The 23158-nt window shown below is 53.0% G+C and overlaps 11 protein-coding genes across 11 annotated transcripts; 6 read left to right on the top strand and 5 right to left on the bottom strand.

The window, feature by feature from the left end:
- Positions 1–70: 70 nt before the first annotated feature.
- A1O7_08249 (salicylate hydroxylase) lies at positions 71–322 on the bottom strand (the record flags this gene model as incomplete). The annotated part of the gene is made up of 1 exon (XM_007762242.1): positions 71–322. One exon carries the CDS (start codon positions 320–322, stop codon positions 71–73), a length of 252 nt encoding a protein of 83 aa, XP_007760432.1.
- Positions 323–1156: 834 nt separating this feature from the next.
- On the top strand, positions 1157–2088 carry A1O7_08248 (2,3-dihydroxybenzoate decarboxylase; the record flags this gene model as incomplete). Its single annotated transcript, XM_007762241.1, has 2 exons — positions 1157–1233; positions 1290–2088. 2 exons carry the CDS (start codon positions 1157–1159, stop codon positions 2086–2088), a joined length of 876 nt encoding a protein of 291 aa, XP_007760431.1.
- A 534-nt stretch (positions 2089–2622) lies between these two features.
- Positions 2623–3293, top strand: A1O7_08247 (NAD-dependent aldehyde dehydrogenase; the record flags this gene model as incomplete). The annotated part of the gene is made up of 2 exons (XM_007762240.1): positions 2623–3085; positions 3137–3293. Coding segments are annotated over exons 1-2 (432 nt in total), but the record flags the coding sequence as incomplete, so codon positions are not given.
- A 288-nt stretch (positions 3294–3581) lies between these two features.
- Positions 3582–4386, bottom strand: A1O7_08246 (uncharacterized protein; the record flags this gene model as incomplete). The annotated part of the gene is made up of 2 exons (XM_007762239.1): positions 3582–4192; positions 4215–4386. 2 exons carry the CDS (start codon positions 4384–4386, stop codon positions 3582–3584), a joined length of 783 nt encoding a protein of 260 aa, XP_007760429.1.
- A 729-nt stretch (positions 4387–5115) lies between these two features.
- Positions 5116–5469, bottom strand: A1O7_08245 (uncharacterized protein; the record flags this gene model as incomplete). The annotated part of the gene is made up of 1 exon (XM_007762238.1): positions 5116–5469. One exon carries the CDS (start codon positions 5467–5469, stop codon positions 5116–5118), a length of 354 nt encoding a protein of 117 aa, XP_007760428.1.
- A 517-nt stretch (positions 5470–5986) lies between these two features.
- On the top strand, positions 5987–7474 carry A1O7_08244 (uncharacterized protein; the record flags this gene model as incomplete). The annotated part of the gene is made up of 2 exons (XM_007762237.1): positions 5987–6288; positions 6385–7474. The coding sequence occupies 2 exons, from the start codon at positions 5987–5989 to the stop codon at positions 7472–7474; spliced, it is 1392 nt and encodes a 463-aa protein (XP_007760427.1).
- Positions 7475–9285: 1811 nt separating this feature from the next.
- A1O7_08243 (nonsense-mediated mRNA decay protein 3) lies at positions 9286–10833 on the bottom strand (the record flags this gene model as incomplete). The annotated part of the gene is made up of 1 exon (XM_007762236.1): positions 9286–10833. The coding sequence occupies one exon, from the start codon at positions 10831–10833 to the stop codon at positions 9286–9288; it is 1548 nt and encodes a 515-aa protein (XP_007760426.1).
- Positions 10834–11411: 578 nt separating this feature from the next.
- A1O7_08242 (uncharacterized protein) lies at positions 11412–12833 on the top strand (the record flags this gene model as incomplete). The annotated part of the gene is made up of 1 exon (XM_007762235.1): positions 11412–12833. The coding sequence occupies one exon, from the start codon at positions 11412–11414 to the stop codon at positions 12831–12833; it is 1422 nt and encodes a 473-aa protein (XP_007760425.1).
- Positions 12834–13668: 835 nt separating this feature from the next.
- On the top strand, positions 13669–14513 carry A1O7_08241 (uncharacterized protein; the record flags this gene model as incomplete). The annotated part of the gene is made up of 3 exons (XM_007762234.1): positions 13669–13803; positions 13860–14179; positions 14273–14513. The coding sequence occupies 3 exons, from the start codon at positions 13669–13671 to the stop codon at positions 14511–14513; spliced, it is 696 nt and encodes a 231-aa protein (XP_007760424.1).
- A 1852-nt stretch (positions 14514–16365) lies between these two features.
- A1O7_08240 (uncharacterized protein) lies at positions 16366–17397 on the top strand (the record flags this gene model as incomplete). Its single annotated transcript, XM_007762233.1, has 1 exon — positions 16366–17397. The coding sequence occupies one exon, from the start codon at positions 16366–16368 to the stop codon at positions 17395–17397; it is 1032 nt and encodes a 343-aa protein (XP_007760423.1).
- Positions 17398–21849: 4452 nt separating this feature from the next.
- Positions 21850–23148, bottom strand: A1O7_08239 (uncharacterized protein; the record flags this gene model as incomplete). Its single annotated transcript, XM_007762232.1, has 1 exon — positions 21850–23148. One exon carries the CDS (start codon positions 23146–23148, stop codon positions 21850–21852), a length of 1299 nt encoding a protein of 432 aa, XP_007760422.1.
- Between the last annotated feature and the right edge of the window lie 10 nt (positions 23149–23158).

The raw sequence follows: 23158 nt of genomic DNA, 5'->3' as shown, positions 1-23158 counted from the left end.
CATGTACTGTCGATGAAACATATTATAGACAAACCCCCATCGCCTTTCGTAGTCGTCGAGGCTGTAGACGCTAGTCGCGATTGATCAGCTGTTTGAGTACGACAGGGTCCCCTTTTGCAACATCAACTTCCCATTCATGTAGCCAGCGAGTCCCGTTTGCTGCGCAAGGGACTGAAGCACCGACCTCGCCTGCGAAGTCGAGTCGCTCATAGATTGTGACTTCGTGTCCGGCACGACGGAGCGCGATTGCTGCTGAGATACCTCCAATGCCGCCGCCCACGACCGCGACATTGAGCTTCCTCCAGCCCCGAACAGAGCCCATGTCGCACGTTGTATGCTGCACTAAGCGCTTGTCTCGAATCTTTCGGCGCAGGACTTGGACGAGTTTGCCCTTGAGGAACGTGTGACGGGGTTACAGACTTATCAGCCCAAAACAATCCCCAGCTGTGTTGTCTATCGTTCCGATCCAGAATCATGAGACAGGCGGACCACCATCATGCCCGCGGCCGCGAAGCGGCTATCACCTTGAAGAGGACTAACGGATACGCCCTCTTCCGGTCACGAATTCTTCGTGGGACGTACCTATAGGGTGTCGAAACCAACCGCGTGCGGATAGTGTCGGCGTGGAACGGCTGCGGCGGATCAGGCACCCATCCGCAATTTATCACCGGCGAACCACAGAACCGACGGACTCACATCAGTCATACCGTCACATAATGAGACGTGTCGGATTTGCCGCTCAGGGCAAAAGATCTCGAGACAACCCCGATGGACATTAGTCAGTCAGCACTGGAGGCCACTCGCCATTCCATCGCATACAACAAGGCCAGTCTCTCACACAAATCCTGGAAGTGCTGGTGCAGTTGCGACTGTTGATCTGTTTCGGGTCTATCATCTTGCCAAGTTTACGATCCGACTTGATATCGGACCATGCATGGCAAGGTTGCGCTCGAGGAGGCGTTTGCCTTGCCTCGCTTCGCTGAAAAGACCCGCTGGTGGGCAGGCATGTTTGCAGTCAATCCAGACCAACACGCGAAAGAGATGAACGACATTCAAAGTCTCCGGGTCGAATACATGGACAAAATACGGTGTCGGCTACAAAGTGCTCTCATACACTGCCCCTGGAGTCCAGGACATCTGGGATGCAAAGGAGGCGATGGCTTTAGCCATCGAGATCAACGACTACGTTGCTGCAACCATCAAGGATATGCCTGATCGGTTTGGCGCTTTCGCGTAAGCTCCTAAATTCCATGCCATCTCTGTCTATACACTGACGCCCACGACACTAGGACTCTTTCCATGCACGACCCCGAAAGCGCGGCCAAGGAACTGCGTCGGTGCGTCACAGAGTACGTATTCAAGGGTGCTTTGGTGAACGACACGCAGCCTGCTGGTCTCGACGGCGACGAGATGATTTTCTATGACGACCCTTCGTGGGACACGTTTTGGGCGACAGTGGCGGAGCTCGATGTTCCCTTCTACCTCCACCCGCGCAACCCGACAGGGAGTCATTATGAAAAGCTGTGGGCTCAAAGGAAATGGCTCATTAGGCCTCCACTCAGCTTTGCCCAGGGGGTCAGTCTTCATCTTCTCGGGATGGTGACCAACGGAGTCTTTGATCGTCATCCCAACTTGAAGGTCATTATTGGGCACCTTGGAGAACACATTCCTTTCGACCTCTGGCTTATTAACCATTGGTTCGAGGATGTAAAGAAACCTCTCGGGCTGAGCTGCAAGAAGACCATCCGAGAATACTTCGCGCAAAACATCTGGATTACAACCAGTGGTCACTTTTCCACGCCGACTCTAAGATACTGCATTGAAGAGATCGGTGTGGACAGGATCTTGTTCTCCATCGACTACCCCTTCGAATCCTTCCCCGACGCCTGCAACTGGTTCGACGCTGTCGACCTTGACACGGCTGACAAAATCAAGATTGGGCGGGATAACGCAAAGAAATTGCTGAAGCTTGGGCCATTCAAGGATGACAATCCTGATATTCTGGTCAGGAATTCGGCTTTAGAAGAGGGGGGCGGGAGCGATGAGAACCTGGGCCGATACGTATTCGATTCTGTAGTCATGTTCTAGGCCAGAGTAGGTGTACGAACTCAAGGGTCGTATTCTCATCCGTCGTGTTTGCTTGCAGATAAGGGTGGTGCGGATAATTGAGGATTCTATGCACAGTCCGCATTTACCCGCTGCTGTCCTGCGGGAAATGACCCGGATGCGATACCGAGAGTCCCTAGAGGGAACTGATGGCTTCGGTACCGTACCGCTTATCAGTGCTGATTGGCACTCAGATGGTCGAAGCGTCTAAACTATACACGGCGTCTTGGATCCCGCTTCCTGGCCTGCCATCGACGTGCGGGTCTGAACCTGGACTGAGACTGTGTCCGCGCCGCCCTACTCGTGTGGAACTGGCACGAACGACGGCCCTAATATCTGGTGTATAAACATGCCTTGGTCATTGCTGGGCATGTGGCCTGACTACAACGGTCAGGGATGTGTGCAAAGAGGATCATGGAGGCCCGCGGTGTCCATGGCGGTCCCTCGGAACGACCCTCAGCAGCGTCAGTCTCGGACTTCAACTCCTCTACAATTCCTTTCTGGCCCGCGGGCAAACAGGTCGTCAAATATTCCTCGACTTTTGACGTCATTTCTCCCTTGACCAGAAGTTATTGTACCAGTGCTCAGCAGCTGACGAAGATGATGTGCTCAGAGCGATCGAAGCAGTCCAGGAGGCCTTCAAAGGTTGGTCAGATAGCAGGCCGGCGACTCGTCGAGATATAGTCCTGCGTGCTGCAGAGGTGATGAAGCGAAGGAGAGATGAACTCAACCATTACAGCCATACAGAGACGGGAGCACCCGCGGCTGTGTTTGCCAACGAATTGGGACTTGCGTATGAGGGTTGCCTGAGTGTAGCCGGCCTCATCCAAACTGCGACAATCTCGACAGCCCCTGTCTGCAAAGAGGATGACGGCCGGGCGATGGTGATCAAAGAGCCTTATGGAGTGGTGCTTGCCATTGCCCCGTGGAATGCACCTCATGCTCTGGGCTTCCGCGCTTGTTTACAGCCTCTGGCAATGTAAGGTTGGAGACATCCGTCGAGCTCAGCGGTAGATTGACCGAGGTGCAGGGGAAATACCGTTATCCTGAAAGGGCCCGAAGCTGCTCCTGGTGTCTCTTGGGCGATCGCCTCAATACTGCACGAAGCAGGGCTGCCACCAGGCTGCTTGAATACAATCTATCATCGGCCATCGGACGCTGCCAGAGTCACCACCACCATGATCGCCCTGCAATACAACTTGTGGCCAATGCTTCCATCGTTCTGTCTACCTGGCTGCCTGGCAGCCAGGTTCATCGCCCACCACCCGGAAAGGGTTTCATCCAGAAGTGTCTCATCCGCAGTGGGTCAAGGGGCCCACCCGCAGGTGCGGCAGATCCGCAACTGTTGTTGTGCATTTACCGTCTATCAGCCGCAGCTGCATCTTAGATACTCGGACTCCACATACAGTAGCTAGATCGAGTGCGCACGCCACGCCATCTCCGCGCTAATCGAGACACGACGCTGAGATCCCTGACTAGGCACCTACTCGTAAACTCTCCAGGAGAGCATTGATCGCCCTCGCGACCTCTTGGCCGTCGGCCCAAATATCGTTATGTTTCCCAAAAAGCTCGAGCGTTTGCACGTAGCCGGGGCGCACATTTTTCAACGTCTGTTCCATTCGCTCCACCTGATCCCATGGCACGAGGCCATCGTCGCGTGAGTGCGCCAACAGGACATGAGATACTCCGGCGGTCAGGTACGCCTGCACATCGTGGAGCGCCGGGCTGGAGGCGATTTCTGCTTCCCTCGCCATGGCGTTGTAAGTGAGTGCTTCGTATTCTGGATGAGCTTTATGAAGCAATGGGAAATCGTAGATGCCACTCAGTCCTAGCACCGCTGTCGGCGGCGCAAGGTCGAACTCTCGGGCCTTGAGCGCAACCAGTAGAGCGAGGGTAGCGCCGACACTGTGACCGGCGATGATGTAGTTCGTTCCGAAGTAGTACTTGGATTGCAGCTGCCGAACAGCCGCACACACATCTTCGAGATGCTCTGGCCATTTGGCATTGCGTCTCTCAAAGGCCGGGGTTGACTGGTTCTGGGGATGCTTGTCCGACGGAGAGAATCGGTAGTTGACGGAAGCGTATCCTACAGCAGGGTATTCGTTCACCGACCCTGGCGCCTGAGTGAGCAGTGACACGGCGGGACGGAACGATTTGGAGACCCCCAGAAGCCTGCGTTGTAGCTGACGGGACGCAGACGTCACATGTTTGTAGATAATCGTCGTCGTTGTAGGTAATGTCGCTGACCCATTGGGCAGGGGTTTGGGAAGAGGAGGACATTTGCACGGTCCGGGTAGTCAGGCCGTGAAGAAGAAGAAGGAGGAGGAGAAGACGAAGAAGAAGAAGAAGGAAAATAAGAAGGCGAGGAAGATGATGTGACAAACTGGAGGCTACAGAAGAGTTGCGCGATCGGCGCCAGTCTGCAGACCGGTGTGATGGAAAGCTTTACTCCCAGGCCTTGTGTGCTCTTGGTCAGGGTCTTGGAGATTTTCGCTTCAGGCAAACAGCCCAGGCATAGCGGCTTGCACACTACATGTACTTTAAATGCCAATGCTACATATACAGGCAGAGAAGTACAATGTACACGTAGGCTCGTGCGGATCATTGGCCAGACTCAGTGTGGTTCATTGACCTCAACGTTATGTGTCGAATTCATTGAAAATATCGTTACGCTCAAAGAGATTGCTGAACAGCCCGGTGACCTCCTTCGAGCTACTTTGTCTTGCCTGGCGCAACATAATACTCGGGATAGCTCTGCTTGTACCCGAGCATCCACCTTCCCCAAACGCCGCGGTTGTCAGAAGGATTCGACTCACGACTTTTCCCATCGTCTACGATGGCAGCGGAATGGCCAACGGGGTGTCAGCACTGTGGAGAAAAACCATGAGTTGGAAGAGGCTGGGGGCTGTTTTGGCCTTTTTGCAGTCGTCCAAATAGCCAAAGAAGTTGCGAAAGAACATCATTTCGTTCTCGTAAGTCTCTGGGGTCAAATGAATGTCCAGGACTAGGTCATCCGTTTTGGGATTGGTTTTCAAAACGATGATATCTCCCAGCTGGAATGGTAGCTGTGGTCTGTCCCTCTTCGGACAGAACGGCAAAAGGTTTAGGGTCAACACCTTTGAAGATAACCGCCGTACCCTTTTGCAGATTGAAATACTCATCCTCGTGGATGTGGTAATGGAACGGCGGTTGAATGATGGAAACTTCGTTCTCACCACCCGTGGGAGGAATTGTATGCGTCATGACATATTGAGACTCTGGCGCGTCAAACTTGACTGCAGATTGGCCGTTTTCGTAGAGCATGGGATTGTTGGCAGCGTTGTTGGTTCGAATAGGGCTCGAGGCTCGGAGGAAAGACAGCATGGTGACCACTGTTGCCGCTGGACCTTGGTGGAGATGAACGAGAATGGAGGAATGATGGCGGTACACGAATTACATATTAAACCCCTTCGCTAGCGAAGGGGTATAGTCTGCTGAGCCTGTGCTTAAGGATCATTGCGGTTGATGTACTCCAACACATTGTGCCCAGCCTTGTGACGGCCGATCCCCGGCCATCACCTGGTGGAGCTTTTCTATCAGCGGTTGGCGACTGCGGCTGCGGCTGCGGCTGCTGCTGATGGTCCATGACCATACTGTGCCGCACCCAGGCACGTTCTTTGCGGACGAGAGACTGCCGCAACGGGAAAGGTTCATTGTTCACGTTAGTCCTCTCACCTGACCTTTCCCAGACCTTTCCCAGTCGAGGATGGCCAGCCTCTGGTGTTCATGGTCACAAAGAATAAGTCTGGGCACCACTCCATCGTGGCTGATCTGTTCTTGATGAGTGTAAGATAAGTTCAGATCTACTTCCAGCATCCGTGGTTGCTCTGATCTGAACAAGATGTCCACGTTTCAATCGTCGCCTATGTCGACTACTACGCCGCCGATCGTCATCATTGGGGGTGGTTTGGCGGGCTTGACGCTTTCTATCGGTCTCGCCCACAACAACATCCCCCATCAGATATCCGAATTAGCCCCTGCATTCGCCGAAATCGGATCTGGGATTGCACTCGGACCCAACAGTGTGAGGGCACTTGAGCAGATCGATCCCAGGATCAACGATGGTTTTCAGAGATGTGTGACGTACAACGAGGGTGTGGAAACCGACGAGTATAACAATGGCACGGGCCCGGTCAGTACAGAGTGAATGGACGTGCGAGTTGGTTTGAAATTTGGGTGGGACTTCCTGGCTTACTGTTATTGATCGCCGCGAGATATCATCTACTAACACGAGGCTAGGTTCCACGATCTTATTAAAACAGTGACACATTCGAGTTCTGAGAAGCCAGGACGTGCTTGCTTCCATCGAGCTAAGTTCCTCGACGAGCTTATCAAGTTGATTCCGCCATCGATTGTGCACTTCGGGAAGACTTTACAGTCAATCGAGCCAACGAACGATCAAAACCTTGTTCTTCATTTCGCGGACGGGACGACTGTTACAACGGCAGCCGTCATCGCCTGTGATGGTATCAAATCAGTAGTGCGACGATCGTATATATTAGCCGACACTCCCAATGCACGGACTACTCGCCCACAGTCGACGTTTGAGTATGCGTATCGAGGTATGTATACCAAACAAGAATTCCAATCTATTACGAAGGGGCAAATCAGCCCGAACAAAGGCACCATCTTCTGTGGTACGGATGCGTATATCGTCATGTATCCCGTAGAGAAAGGCCAGTTTATCAACATGGTAGCTGTTAAGCGGATGCCCGATGCACACGAATTACGAGAATTGGCAGCTAGTGAAACCAGCGGTACACTGGATGTTAAACACGACGACGTCCCTTGGATTCAAGCTGTAGACAAGAACACGATGATGGCCGACTTTGCGGGCTGGGGCGAACCTATTCAAGCATTGATATCGCATATCAAGCACCCGGAAAGGTGGTCTCTATTCGATCATCTACCTGCCCCAACCTATGTCAAGGGTAAGGTAGCAATTCTGGGTGATGCGGCACATGCATCGACACCGCATCAAGGTCAAGGCGCGGGTATGGCGTTCGAAGACTCACTGGTGATGAGCGGTGTACTGGGAGAGGTCCTCGAGACTAAACGAGGGATACCCTCTGATTCCGTGCAAGGCCTGGACGCTAAAATCGAGGCGGCTTTCAAGGCGTACGATCAGGTACGTTGCCCTCGCACCCAAGCGATTTGCAGAACAAGCAGGGAGATGGGAGACATGCTTAGCTATGTCTTGCCTGGCGTTGGAAGTGACTTGGCCAAAATCGAGACCAACCTGGCGCAGAGAATGAACTTGATAGGGTATGTTGATCTGCAAGGCGGAGTTCAGACGCCAGCCGACATTGCAAGGAAATTGCTTGCGTGATTGTTCAGTCGCGGGTTTGAAAGTGATACTATCGGCATCGAAGAATGGTTCGAATAGACTCAGGATTGAAAATGAAGTCGGCGAGCCAAACAGACAGTTACACGTTGGAGTGCGTCTGGCACCAAGACCAACGCAACGCTTGCTACTGTGAGTTAGTGAGCGAGTGAGTAAATTTCACAGCCATGCAGGCTCCTTCATTTCCGGGTAGCGTAATATCGGGAGCGACTTCTCGAGTATTGGCCTTAGTAATATCGGTAGGTTAGCTGGCTGCCCTGGCGGGTTGGGGGAGGGTCCTTCAAACCACCTAACCCGGTGGTGGCTGTCTTTTCGTGGTTAGCGGGGGGTTTTGCTAGAGATGGTCTACATCGATAGCGGCTAATTGTAGATCCTAATAGACAGAGAGGAAGGCGTATATAATAGACCCATAGGAGAAACGGGACCGTCAGAACAAGGGAAAAGAAAGAGTAAGTAGATAGATGACAAGAAGATTATCGCGCTCCGAAACGGCGGCAAGCAGTCTCCAGAACGCGGCGCTTTGAGTTGCAGACTGCACTATCAAAACTACCTGGAGAAGGTGGAATGCAACGAGGACGGGCAGAAAATGCTCGCATACCTTTAATTACTCCTAGTAGTCAAATGGTTGAGACGGTCGAGTGGGACCCGCGACTGGATAGGATGGAGTGTAGAGAAACCTGTATGGAAGAATAGAAGACTACGAAAGCAGCGAAAGGAAGAGTCTCTTTATCATATATCTTCTGCCTCCTTCGTATCATTGTAGGAGTCGTTTCGACTCAAACTGAAAGCGCTCCTGCCAGCAGCGAGCCTCAAAGCATAGGATCCACGACAATGCTTTGAGTGATTCCTGCAGCTTGATTGAACCAGCGAGTAACCGTGGTAACCATTACGGCGCGTCGACCTGAGAGGCCAATTGTAAGGTCAGCCGGAGACCGAACCTTACCCCCCCGGTGCCAAGGCGCAAGGCGTAATGGTCCCCACGATCGGTGAGACACGGGTGATCGCTCACCCGTCTCACCCTGACTCGCGCGCGGCTGGGTGGAGCACAGGGCGGCATCACCCTAGGCCCGATGCGGGGTGCGCTCGATGTGAATTTACCATCTCTTGGCAAAAGGTGCCAGGCGATTCGAGCGCCTTCCGACCTCAGTCCAGCTCAAAGGGCGTGTTCTACAAGGTCAACACAAAGGACCCAAGTTGAAGAGACACGTGTTAATAGTCTGTGGGTGCCTGCAAGCGAACGGCATACTCTTCCGAAGGTGGAAGACACGAGGATAGCTTCATTGACTCATCTGACCGGCCATACTAAATCTACTTTGATGTGGCCGATGTGTCGACGAGATTCGAGCAATTACGTCATACTGGCAACGGACTCCTGTGGAGTGGTGAGTGGGTGGCGAGCACCTATTGAGATTGTGTTAGTAGGTACCTAATTACACACCCAGCGACGTGGTGGAAGCTCAACGCCACAACATAACCTTGAAGCTGTGCAGGAAGGCTACTGTTTTGATTAGCTACGAGTGCTAGGAAAGCTGCTAAGGCATCTACTCGACAATCATAGTGGTGGCTCACGTGCATGTGAAGTGCAGGACACTGACGATATGTTCAGTCGCCTGGTGACTAGATAGGCCAACCTGGGTTTTGCTCAATAAAAGACCCAGAGTACGGTCGATGAACGTTACAGGTGCCAGTGACGGCTTCCTGGCCATCCATGATCGTCGACATCCGGAGAGTAAATTGGGCACCTAATGCTGGTGACTGTGCCTCCCAGCCTGCTCCAGTTACATGAAAGCGTCTACTCATTCGTCGTCATTGACATCCAAGTCCTCAAAGTCATCCAGCAGCTCGTCCATATTGATCTTAGGCACTTCATCATCAGTCTGCGCCGTCGTCATGCTCATCTCGTCAGCATCCTTCTTCCTCTGCTGCTTGGCCTTGTACAATGCTAGTGTTTGCCGAAGTTCAGCATCTTCCTCCACATCCCTTAAGAACATTTCGTAGTCCGCATCCATCCTCTCTTGGTCGGCCTTCTTCGGGAGGAGTTCGCCCTCGTCCTTGGCCATCCTCTTCAGGCGCCAACTTCGAGACTTCGGCTTCTTCTTCCTGGCGTAGAACTTCTTGACCAGCAACACATCTGGTATCGTAGACGAATGATTGTTGCTCTGCTCCAGCTCTTCAAACTGAGGGTTGTTGAAGTTCGTTCCCGTCAAATGATAGCCAAGTACTGAATCTCCAGCGTGCAGTACCCCACCGAGGTGCGTTCTGACATAGTAGGTCTTGTCATTCATGCCCAAGTCTGAAGCACGTGCAACTGTGGCCTCCGCTCCAAAGAACCGACCATTCTGCTGACCGGTCGGCTCAATGTCGAGAACAACAAATTCCACCAACTCCCCAACATCCGCTAGATTCTTAAACGGCGCCCGCCAGTAAGTGGAAGTCGGTAGATCTGTTGTTTGTAATGTAGTAGGATCGAGCAGGTTGATTGATGTGCCCACTCTATAGCAGAGCGTTAGTGGTGCAATATTGCCGATGGCCTTGGCCATTTTGATGGGTAGAGCGACCAGATCGTCTTTGCAGATCGGTAGTAACTCGCAGGAGAAGGTGAACTTGTATGACTTTGCCGAGGTGTGGACATCCATCGATATCAGCTCCTGGGACTTCTTGACTCTGACGGGCGCGACCGAGGTGAGGAAGTCGACAAACTTCTCAGCTTGATTGCGCTGAGCAAAATAGAAATCGAGCCCATCTTTGACCTCTTTGATGTTAATCGTGTCTTTGTGTGCTTGGTGCTTCAAGACGAGCTGTTCGAGATACAGGAAGGTGCGTTTGTGAGGCACCTTTTGCCGAACTTGTACTGAGGCCCGCCAGGTATTGGGTGTGTATGACTTTGCGCATTCTGGACACTGCTGGAAAGCGACCACATATTCAACCTCGAAGGTCTGTTGCAGAATCGTTCCCTCGTAGGCTTCTTGCTGTACAGTGATTTTGACTTTAACCCGTCTCGAATGGGGCTCCGTCCATAGAAAGCTGGCGTCGATTATCCGGACTTTGTTGAGGCCTCTAAGTTTCTTGAGACACAGAGAAAGCAATTCACGACTTTCAGGCGCTGCTGATACCCACTGTGAGGGCGGGTGTAACCACCGTTCGCAATCTCTGCAGGTATGAAGAACTCCTTCCCGCTGAATCCCTTCTGATACATCGTGCGTCAGCTTGATGCAGTCATAACATAGAGCGCCTGCCGAAGCGGTCCCATCTATGGGCACGCCACAGTTGCAGCACAGAATAGTCGCTGCTTGGGGCGCATGCCTTGAAGGGAGGGCGACTGATGCGTCCAAGTCCATCGACATGGTAAGGGTGGATATAGGCCTAATGCTAGAATTACAAGCAAGGAGATGTTTTGAAAACAAGAACGGCTTCGAGGATATCGCCTCAGCAGGGAGGTCTGGCAAAGGTGGAAGGTTCTAAAGATTTTAGAAAAAGTGACTTGTATTACTCAGAATATCCAAATTCGCCTCCCGCACTGACAGAGCACGTGACGCGGGTGCCGGTCGCTATCCCTGTCGGTCTACCTTCCCTTCGGGATCGCCAGAAAACATCCGAGGCTACTCCGTACTTCGTATTCGTTCCAAGTAGCCAAATAGCCGTCCGCTGCCCAAGAGTTGCCGACGCAATCGACCTGGGCAACATATCCTGCGTGGTTACGCTCTGTCTGAGCTTCGACATGAAGGCCTGCTGCGCAAGATACGCGGCATCTCTTCTTATACCTAATACTGCGGCAAGGACAGCAAGCTTCGCAGCGAGATCGAACGCCCAATCCAGTGGATTGGCCGCCGGCCGAAGAGCTGTACGTTCCAACTCCGGCAGAAAGCTGAGGTTTGTGCTCACTGTGTTGTAGATGTCTTCTACAAAGATCCTTTACGGCGCGATGCCGAAGGAACTGCCCGGGGACGACCCGGACGATGTTCTCTTCAACTCCCTCTACGGCGTCCGCACGATTGAACTCAATCGACCGAAAAAACTCAATTCGCTCAACGGCTCAATGGCTCGAAAGATCCTCCCCCGGCTTCGAGAATGGGAGAAGTCTCACATGGCAAACGTGATATTGATCAGCGGCGCTGGACCCAAGGCATTCTGCGCAGGCGGTGATGTAGCAGAGCTTGCTCTACAGAACAAGAATGGGCCAGAAGGACAGCAGAAGTCGTCGGATTACTTTGCCCTCGAATATCAACTGGATCACCTTATCGCAACGTACAGCAAGCCGTATGTTGCCATTCTAGACGGTATCACCATGGGTGGTGGAGTTGGCTTGTCGGTCCATGCGCCTTTCCGGATTGCTACTGAGAAGACGGTTTTTGCTATGCCAGAGACAACCATCGGATTCTTCCCTGACGTTGGAGGGAGCTTCTTCCTTCCTCGTCTTGATGGAGAGATTGGCACATACCTTGCATTGACTTCCGAGCGACTTCATGGCGTGCAGGCATTCTTTGCGGGCATTGCGACACATTACATCGACAGCTCCGTACTAGCACAAATGACCACGCGCCTCTCCGAACTTGTCTTTAAGGACTACGCAGATCTAAACGAACGACTGGAACTCATCAACTCGACCATCTCCGAATTTACAAGCAGCCTGCCGTCTCCTGACTCCTACCAAGCCGCCAAACACGGTAACCTGACGGGCCCTCTTCGAGAAGCTATCGACCGGATCTTCAAGTTTGACACTATAGAAGAGATCCTTGCAGCTTTACAGAAGGAGACCAAGTCATCTGATGAATACCTTGCCGAGTGGGCCAAAGCAACCCAGAAAACCATCTCGATCAGATCGCCAACCAGTCTTCGTGTCACACTCCGCCAATTAAGAGAAGGAAAGAACTGGAATATCAGCGAGACGTTCGTACGCGAACACAAGATCGCCAGCAGATTTATGGCACATCCGGATTTCGTCGAGGGAGTTTCCGCTCGGCTCATTAACAAGCCTCCCACACAGCCAAAGTGGAATCCCGCGAAGCTGGAAGATGTGTCCAATGCAGATGTCGACACGTTCTTCGAACCGCCCGGGTTTCACGAGGCTCTGCAGCTGGTTGATCCTCACGAGGGTGCTCGTGACCAGCGGTACACTGATTACCCACATGCCCGGTTCGCTTTACCACGGGAGTCTGACATCCAGGCGGCGGTCAAGCAAGTAGGGAATGAAGGGCCGAAGAGGGTTGCAGACGAAGTTCTGAAGCAGTGGAAGAACAAAGCTGGGGTGCGAGAAAAGGTACAAGACGTTCTAGCTCGCAAGACTGCTCCTACCAGTGACGGAAAGGGAGTTAGATGGAATGGCGAGTCTCAAGCCCGCCTTTAGATCCCGCGGCGCGTGGAAGGATGCTGCACTATCTGTACAGAGTAGCAATAGTCAGAAGCTCCTGCCTCTACTTTTAGAGCCCCATATTGGTGGACTATTTTCGACAGTTGAAGGTCGAAAGAGACTTTCGACCGAGCTTCCTTTCTGGTAAGAGCCTCGCCGGTGCATTGGAGATCGCGTCTTTCAAGCAGTGCTCAGCCTGAAGGGTTGTCCATCAAGACGGTGCTGTACTTGTAGGTTGAGCTCGTACCTTGCTTGACGCCGTTTGTTCTTCATGGTGGGGTGTCTGGGAAGCTGCTACTGTAGATGTCCACCGGCTAGAGAAGGGGCGTGATGCTATACTGCGTATCCTGAGGACAAACACGGGTTACTGTAGTACTCCGACAGGGGATGCTCATCTCAACGCATTGGCTTCGAAAGCGGTCCGTGCCAACCGAAAACATCTGTCTCCTCCTACGGCATACATACGGAATGCCAGTCAAGGGCCCCCCATCGAGTCGCCCCTGAATCGTCTGATTTGAGGTCCAATAGCAACACTTGACCCTTTTGAGGGGTTCGACTCTTCGCCGAAGGGGCCAAGTTTCAAAATGTCCTGAAACGCAACGGCACCTCGACCACTCAGTGGAATGAATGCCAATCTCCCAAGAATGCTCCTTGCCCCAGGCGACGGCCAAATGCCTGACGATAAAATAAAAATGTTTGGGCCCTTCTCGCAACGCTGTTGCTGTTTTTCTGTTCGGCTTCCGTTGTTCTCCACATCCGTTCAAGTCGATCACTCATTCTCGTTACTATTGAGGTCAAGCATAAATCAGTGTAAAGAAGCAAGTATACAGAAATGGCCAGCCTGATAAGAACTGCTGCCACAGCGCTGGTTTTTGCTGGCATGGTTAGCGCTCAGACGTCTTCCGTCATTAGTGTCTTCCTCCCAGATACTGATCAGCAATCGCTTGTGGGCTCTCTCGTGGCATCTGTATGCCGTTCCACTCTGAACGTCGCCATTCCCCAGATGCTGACATTTCAATATAGGATGCTACCAAAACGACCATTGCATTCGGTTGTCCTGAGGGCGAGGACTCCACTGAGTGTGGCTTCGGCCTCGGACAAGTCACAGCAACATTCGGATCGTCAACGCTCGTATACACGCAGACATTCGATTCGCTAACTCTGGGGCTCGACTGCGCCGTGACGGGAACGACAGCCGCTGTATGTGCACAGACGTACATTGGGCCAGCAGGCTACCTCGAAAGCGACACAGCAACGGATGACTCGTTGACAGCGACCGATGCGTCCTTCAACACGCAACTCACCACGTCTGTGTCTACTACGGCACTCTCCTCATCTGACATGTGAGTAATCCGTATTGCAAATGACTTGTGCGCGTTGCAAGGCTCTCCCTACCGGATAAAATAAAATCACGTCTGATGCTAACGCCCCACCAGAGCTTTCATCCCGATCACACTCACGGCTTTTCCCAGTAATGGCGCCAGCAGCACAAGCGCAGGAACTAGCGCAAGCCAGGGTGCCTCCGCGACGAGAAGCTCATCGAGCGCCAGTGCCACAGCCAGTGGAGGTAACGCCACCTCCACCCAGAACGGCGATGCCGTTACAATAAGCGGCTGGCAATTGAGATGGGTCGCGTCGGGTGCCGGGGTTCTCGCGCTTCTGGCCATATTTTTGTAATTGGACGAGCATGCACTCCGTATCGTATTGGGTACTCGCAACTCGCACGAGTACTGTGGTACGAGGTATACACAGTATACGGAGTACAGTCGCCGTGGCTCGCCTGGGTGCCGTTTAATATGACGGCATGGCTCTGATCAAAACTGGGGTATTACCATTGTGGCGCCGATGAGAAGTCGCTCCGTGGATCACATATCCGGCTGGCTTACCTGTGCTTTGATTGGGGTGGGAATGGGTCGGCCACGACAGCCGCCAGGGACAGAATAAGCGGTGGCGCGAGGGTGAGGCACATGCCACCACCCATTACCGCGGGCCCTTTGCCCACATGGCTGCCAATTCGAAGAATGAGACTGCCCCCGGATATTTGGCCCGGAGACCATGAAGACGAGCGTACTGTGTAGTGACGTACCTGGCTATGACATAGTGTTCAGCTACGTTCTTTCTCGAGAAGAATAAGTCTTTGGGAGTCTGTAACTGCTATTTCTTCTTTTTCTTCAGCTGAAAAGCTAAAGAGTCTCCTCGTCCATAAGTGACTTCCCAGCCCCTCTTCTACTCGATCGGTCCAAACCCTGGACCGCAAGAGCCTCAGGGCAGGTAGCGAGAAGGTCTGCTGCACGTTGACGTAGCCCAGAGATCTGGCACAGCTCCTGTTTTATGTAAGCGGCGATCACCGATTCTGAATTCCAAGGGATCGGCGATGCGATCTCACAAGCATTCCTATTGGGCGGAACCCACAGCCCTGGGGGCGTTAGACGGTTGCTGATCTGCCCTACTATGGGTATCTTAACAATTCCCATGCCTGCAGCGCAGGCCGTGACACGCCAGAAATCTGGATAACTCCACCGACGATCAAGCTGCTGCTGAGGGGAGGTACTGGTACTGTGTAGATGCAGGCACAGAACCCCGATAGACGTGAACAGGTCATCCCAAGCAGTGACCACCTAGTGTCCTTCAATTCGTGCATCGGAATGGACCAGCAGTTTCTGACCTTACTGTGTCGCACTCACCCTTGTACCCCCCCCGCAGAACGATCCATCGGCAATCCTGCAGATACCATTCCAGGACACTAAAGCCGCTTCCAAGGTCTTCTCAGATTCCTTTGTCGTCGCTGATTTGCATGCAGCTTCCCGCACACTTCCTTTCTCGTCTTCGTCCCTCGCAGACATTTTCCTGCATGGAATCAAGTTCCGTTCGCTATTCCCTTCCGACACGGGTCAGCCACTCTACCCCTGCGAAGCGCCGCCGCCCGTCTCGCACCTCGTACGCTTGAAGCCAGGTTAAAGCCACTCTTGCCCCATCCTATCCGCTGTTTACCACCCAGACCGGCTGGGAAATCCGCCGCGCTACCGTTAGGGCATCTCCCGATCGTGTGTTCTGTGTACAATCTCTCAACGACCGCGGCTCATTTAGCCCACCGCGTGTCCACCGCATCAAACACGTCGCTCAACCCTCACCTGTGCCTCACTATTTTCAGCCCTGACCCTTCACCGGATTTCACTCAGGATCTTTCCTTCGAGTTCCCCACCGTTTCTCTCGGCGACTGCTGATCCAAATAATACTCAAGCTCGCCCACACACACCCGGATAGTTCTCCCAGGCACCCTCTTAACGATTTCATACCCCTCCTTCTAAAAGAACCAAAAATCTCCCATTCCTGTACCACCATTCCAAATTGATCCAGTCAAACATCTCACGCCAAACGGACTGCACTACGCAACGTCTGCATCCGAGCCTGCGCCACTACCAGCATCAGCGCCAGTTGCGACTCTTAGTCCGTTAGGAAACGCCACCAACATCAACGCTTCTGCTATCGTCAGTACCTTTGGCAATCGAAGCTCACAGGCGCCCCCGTCATGGCCGTTCTAGGCAGTCACTCCGGCATGTCCTCAGCTGGCGCTTCTTCAGCAACCCCTAGCATCAGCGACCTTGACGGTTACAGCTTCAGGGACTATCATTTCCCTGCCGCGCCCAGCTATGCCTCTGCTCAAGATGATGACTTTGGATTCGACCCGCCCTCAAGGCCCAATGCAGCACACAATGACTACACGGTCTACAGTCCTCCCCACGACTATTCGTCGCAATGGCCAGAGTTCAAACGTGAGGATGAGCTGAAGCCAACCACCGAGAACCTGGTCAATATGGATATCTACGAGGTGGACAAATTTATCGCATCCACGTTGCCCAACACCAAGACAGCAGTTTCGCGATTTGGCCAGATGACTCCTCCAAGATCCAACTCTACAGCCAGCACACTCAGCAAAGATGAGAAATTGTCACCAAAGACTCTGCCCGCAGAACCACGAAAGAGAGGCAAGCCCCGTACCAAATCTGCGGAGACAGCTTCTGCCAATCCCACGAAGACCACTACTGCAGGCCGCAAGCGCAAGTCCACGCGAAAGGCATCCACTCCTGATGAGCAAGATGGCGCTCCAGACGACCAGAAAAGGAAACAGTCGCTCGAAAAGAATAGGTTGGCAGCTGCAAAGTGTCGCATCAACAAGAAAGAAAAGACTGAAAGACTCCAACGGGACTCACAAACCAAAGCAGTCGAGAACGCATACCTGAAAGACCAGGTCATGCGCTTGAAAGATGAGATCCAACAGATGAATGCCATCCTTGTTGCACATGCAAACTGCGATGGGTGCAAATCGCCAGAAGAGATCCAAGCTCATGTGACAGCGCTCGGCAACGAATTCTTCAACCAGCAGCTGGCACTTACGGGAACCAATTTTGCCGACTATCAACAGATGAACTTCTCAGGATTGCCTACCTTGCCAGACAACTTCTTCTCCAATTCAGCTGCAGATCCAATGCTACACCCTCCCCTACCAGAATTCAACCGGTCAGCAGAATTCGAAGTTCACACTCCGCTGCCAACCGACTGAAACCACGGACACGGGCTAACCACTTTTCCTACCCATGTACTATCTACGACCTGATTTGTTCTGCCTCCGGGAACGACCAGCATTGAAATGTGTGTTTGCTTTGCCTTGACCGTTCGAGGAGACTGCGATCCAAGATACCCCTCACAGAAAGTTTCTTCTGTGGACTTCAGCTGGTATGGCCTGCGCCAACACCTAGGATGCTGGCCATCGAATCAGGTCCTGCAGCAGCAACTCACGTCGGGAAAATTAGCTCCCATTTCCTGGCGGGGTTGACCTTGCTCGTTTACCCCGCTGAGTGTGGCGGTGCTGGTAACCGACAACCAATCGAAGCGACTTGGGGCCACAAATCGTTGATGGGTTACGGCGTGCTGACCAAGCGCAAGAGTTCTACCTGCGAGAGTTGAGGCGTCAAGAGCCCGACAGAAAGCGCTGATATCCAGAAAATCAGCTTGAGTCAGGAGCGCTTACTTTTGCTATGGGGAAATGACGAAATTCTGCCCAACAAACAAGAATATCCTCCGGGGGCGCATGAGTTTATTTTGACTCTGAGCTGCCAGTGGAGCAGCGGAAACCCTACTGGGGAGAAATGACATGACACTACTAAGTAGCTGCAGTGAATGAAGCATGAGAAATGTATTAATGTCTATGAAACCCAAACCTTTTACCTTCCTGCAAATCATCACGTGATACCCAGGCATCGACTTATGATTTCTGATCTGCTGGTTCGGAGTCAAGTTCGGGCACAGCTTCCCATGGTGAAAATACTACGAGGTACAGCGCCACTTGACAAGCGCGGGTAGAGAGGGCCCGCGGATGGAGTACCTTGACTCAACCCGAGGTTACACGGCGCCGACGTGCGACCCTAAAACCTGATATGCAACAGCTGCAACGATTCCTGTACAGCAGAGAAACTTGCTCACCCCATCAAACCAGTACACATCGAACCAGAGGAGTCCTGAGAATCGTGCGTCTGCTTGAATTACAACATGCAAATTCCCACAAAGGTGCTTGGGTACTCCGTACTGTACCCAGTATTTGTACTCTTAGTCCCTCAAGGCTGGCAATACTGTAGCTCACTGCAGACTGCAGTGCGCCACTTGTTACGGTCGCCACTTGCATCGCTTTCATACTTGTGTAGATACCTAAGCTTGTCCTTTAACCTTCCTGCTACTGTACTATGTAGGTCGCAACCGCATCCCTGACCGGCAACTCTCAGGGACAGAAGCTCTGGTAATCCGAAGCTTGTGCGAGCCCGGGTACCCAGTACGAGTACGCAGTCCGAATGGCGCTCGAGACGTCCAAGGCTACCCCACAAAGTTCATGCTCTTGAAAGGTGCTCGAACCTTCCGTGCATCCCAGCCCAGGTCTACGCCGTACTGAGTACACCTCAATGCCGCCGCTAATGAACTCGGCGTAGACCGATCTCGTACGTTCCGACAAGTTCTGCGGAGTACACGGTAACAGTACTCGCACTACTGTGTAGGTACCACCAACGCTACCGATATTCGAGGTTCGCAGCTCCTACAATCTGTGGGCATGGCTGCTGTCCATTGCGTGAGGACACGACGAACATCCCACGCAGTACACGGTGTGTACGAGTACGGAATACAGTAAGCCCAGTAATACATGTTGTGGATTTACGGGCACACAGTACACCATCCGCAAGGCTGGCTTGGTGCCACATGCCCACGCAACCTCCACCGTACCATTTACACAGTATGCGTCCTGTGGTACCCTCGAGCTACCAAAGTAGAGATGTCGCTCGCTTGAAGATCGACGGCGGCTGCGTGGGGCACTCGTGCGGGTCGACTACTCGTATCGGACGGAACTCTCCAGCCTCGGAGGGCGGGCGGGGTCTGTGGGGTGGGCTGGAGGGGTGTGGCTTTTGACATCATCGACATTTCATTGACACTTCAATCGCCAGCCTTACAAGGTACGAGTACCCATACGTACAACATGGAACAAGCCCAGAGTCCGGCCGCGTTCCACACCTTCCCGCGGATGTGGCTTACGAGGTACCACAGTAAATGGAAGACGTCATCCGCATCCGCACGTCGCTGAGATTGTGGGGAGGGACGAGAGGCGCGAGGTACGGGTAATTATGCAATATGAGTGTTGGGAAGGTTATTCTATGTGAGGTTGATGAAGGTTCCGCTGATTTTCATGCTATCCCACATTCGCAGGTCCACAGTGTACTCGGACGACAACTGCGGCCGTCCTGATGAGATGTTTAGTACACAGTACACCTTACACCTATCGGCGCGATCGATACTTCTTTACCTTGTGATGCATTGCGCTATCTCGCAGTGCACGCTATCGGCCTTTCTTGTCACGGCTACCCTTCCTGCATTCGCCTTTTTCCTCACTTCGCAGTTCGATTCTTCCGTTGCAAGATTGGATGCTGTCCAGTCCACCCGGACCCTCTTGGCGCGATCCTCTCTGGACTCGAGATTGAGGATGCTTGTCAACCGTGATTATCGGAGCAGTGTTCCACGCGAAATTCTTCCTCGTTGGGTTAAGTGATTGGAGGGGTTTCTGATCGCAGAGGTTTCTGATCGGCTTGGATGATAACACCGTCTTTGTCACGCAGCTTCCTGCGTGTACGGGCCCTGAGCAGCGCTTCGCTGTAGACAAGCCCTTGGATCATGGTTGAGGATCCATACACAGATTGTAAGAGTAGGCGACATCCTCTCTCACGATGGCATCAGCTTCGATTACGAACTACCGGCCGTGACATTGGAAATGGGCAGTGACCGGCGTTTCGCGACGTCACACGATTCCACAAACTATTTCCAAAAAATACCCTATCTTCCGTGAAGATGGTATGGATAGCTAACGTGCATTCTTATATTCTCAGAATGTTCATATCCTCGACTTCCAACACGGACAACACGGACCGTGGGTGAGCCTGGTTCACAATATAAAGGAGTACTTGACACCGCCTTTTCCCCGAGATGACTGCTGGCAAGACATGGCCGGTAACAGAATGTGCATACAGAAGTCATGACAGGCCATATGATAAGGTAGGAAGGGCGCAGTGACGACGCTACGAGTCTGCTTCTGTGTGCATAGGTTGCTCCTGTATGCGTGGGTTACTCCTGTATGCGTGGGTTGCTCCTGTAAGCGTGTACGAGTGGTGCAGGTTGGGGATTGCCTACGGCTGTAGGTGGCTGGGTCGCCGGATGAGGGCGCGTCAGTGAGGCGTGAATGAGTTCCGGGCTGTCTTTTTATCCCGTCTGGCAAAATCATTCACCTCTTGGACAAGGCAATGCCCCAGAGAAAAAACGTGTCTGACAGCTATGGTCCCTATTAGTGCCAAACCCAAAGGTTTTGATTCTCGATCCGCTTACTATTATTCGTATGAAGTCTCCTCCATTGACTACAACAGCTAGGACCTCGAACTGTGAGCATCTGACCTCGCTAATGTCTAGTATCACATGAAGCCTAAGTCTTCATTCACTGGTTTCATTTCGAACAGTGCCCGGAGGCCCCCATTGGGCATCAGATTCGTCGACAAGACTTGATCACCCGCCCATGGAGAGGCGCAAGTGTTCGAAAGGGCAGTTTGCGAGGTCAGCAACCCTGCGTAACAATATGATCCTATCGAATGGAGACAAGTGTACTCCGCGTGCAGCTGCTCAGTGCGCCACGCTGCTGGGGCCTTTGGTAGATCAAAGTGCCTAGTGCCCACCAGACTTGCCATATCTGAACCACAGCCAGCTTGTCGACGTCTTCAAAATGTCCTGACAGGCCCCCGTACCATGAAGATCGAACTCTCAGCCGGTGCAAATCACTTTGACAACATATGAGAAGTGCAGAATCTTCTCCGGCGCTGCAGAGGCTAGTATCCTCTAAAACTTGTTGATAAAATGAACAAGGCTACGGCGACCCCAGCTTCTCCCAACGAATTTATCCACGAACCTCCCGATCTTACCAAGTCGAGCATACGGCTATTGCAGGTACACCCACGTCGGGGTGAGGATACCACCCAGTGTACATTGAAGCATGTTTCGCGAACTGACGCCAACTATCCATATTGCGCGACTTGCCACAGAAGGCTCTTCCCGGTATATGAATCGGCTGTGAACATAAACGCGAGAAATCACAACGTGAAACATCCTCAACACCTGGTTAGGGCAGCGGAGAACAAGATGTATTGCTTTACCCACAGATCTTGCTTTTGAGCAGACACGGAATGAATGTCACCGGAATTCCAAACAAAGCCAATCCAGTACATGGATATGATGATCTCTTAAGCAAACTACGTTTCCATGATCATTGCAAGTGCTGAACGTTTGAGCAGAATGCATGACCCACTATCGAAGTCAGTCTGGTTCCCGCTCCCTATGACAGCAATCCCCGCCTCTTCTCACACTCAGGTAGTCGGACATCTGGTCCTAAACTGCTGGTGAGATGACTCCGCAGCGTCACCTCGAATATCGGAATCCGCGGTTATTTTGACCGCCAGTGATTTCGCCTATCCACCGGATTCGAACCCAGCGGCGCTGAAAACGTACCACCCTGCGGAGTTTGAGGAGCAGTTTCGCGTGCATGACCGTTCAAACTGCCCATCTCTGAGAGTTGGAGTTCTGCCGCAGCATTCACATCTCCTCCCGTCCGGCTCAGCAGATACTCTGCGTCCATTCGGGGTATCCCAAACGACACGAGCTGCTGGATCTTGACAGGATCGGGCCCGGTGTTCGTGTTGGATGATGGACTCTGTGGACCCACAGGAACAGAATGCTGGACGCTTCCATGCGTGTCTCTGCCTTGATGGTACGGCGGTGGTGCAGGTGATGATAATACTGGCGGAGCGGGCGGCGCACGGCTCGGTGCTGTTGGGAACGATTTGGTCTCAGCCGAGGAAGCCTGTGAGGGTCCTGGCACTTCCGTTCGGACTTCCTTTCTTCGAGGCACCGTCGACGAGTGGTCATGCAACGACGATGTTCGGGAGTCGACTGCCGCAGCATTAGGACCAGGAAAACCGCCCGGGATGTTGTACATGTCCGGTGCGCGTTGACGCGTGGTGTGCGATTGAACGGGCTGTTCAGGTCGCCGCACCATCGGAGGGCTGTAGATTGTCTCTGCATTCGTTGGAGCCTTCGACTTCAGTCGCGACGGCAGCGGTGGATTGTGTTCCTGGGGCGTCTCAACGTGCGATTGTGGAGCCGATGTGCCTGGCACGTCCTGCGCGTGAGCGAAAGGGTCTAATGGCGCGTCTCGAGCACTGATGAGGCTTTGTGCTGTTTTCGTCCTGTCAGGTCGATGTCTTGAGGCTGCTGAATCCATGTCTGCTGCTGTAGACAACGGATTGGTTTCAGGCTCTCGAACACTTCCCCTGCTCACAGGGGAAGACATCGTCGGGTACCCCTGGACCTGTCCCCTATACTTCCCACTGAGCCTGATATCCCTGATCAACTCACAAACCTGGAGATGCGCCTTCAGTTCCGCCATGGTCGTTTCCACGGACGCCTTGCCCGTCTCGAGACAAGCATAGCACGAGTATGCGGCCCGCCTGTCGTGCAATGACCCGCATGCCTGGACGTGGCAGCTCACTAGCAACGCCCAGTCTTGGTCTGGGGTAATGGCATTGACGTCGTTGGCGTCCGCGACGACGAGATAGCAATGCTGGCAGATCAGACCGCCGTTGGGTCGTTGGAGGAGAATCGAGCCTATATCGGCGTGGGAATGCTGGAGGAGGCGGGCGCCTTCGCAGTAGGTGAGGTCCATGACGTCCATTATGTCGGCCATGGTGTGATCT

The sequence above is a fragment of the Cladophialophora yegresii genome, assembly GCF_000585515.1.
Source record: "Cladophialophora yegresii CBS 114405 chromosome Unknown aczIN-supercont1.6, whole genome shotgun sequence".
Lineage (NCBI taxonomy): Eukaryota > Fungi > Ascomycota > Eurotiomycetes > Chaetothyriales > Herpotrichiellaceae > Cladophialophora > Cladophialophora yegresii.
This window is presented reverse-complemented; position numbering and strand designations above follow the sequence as displayed.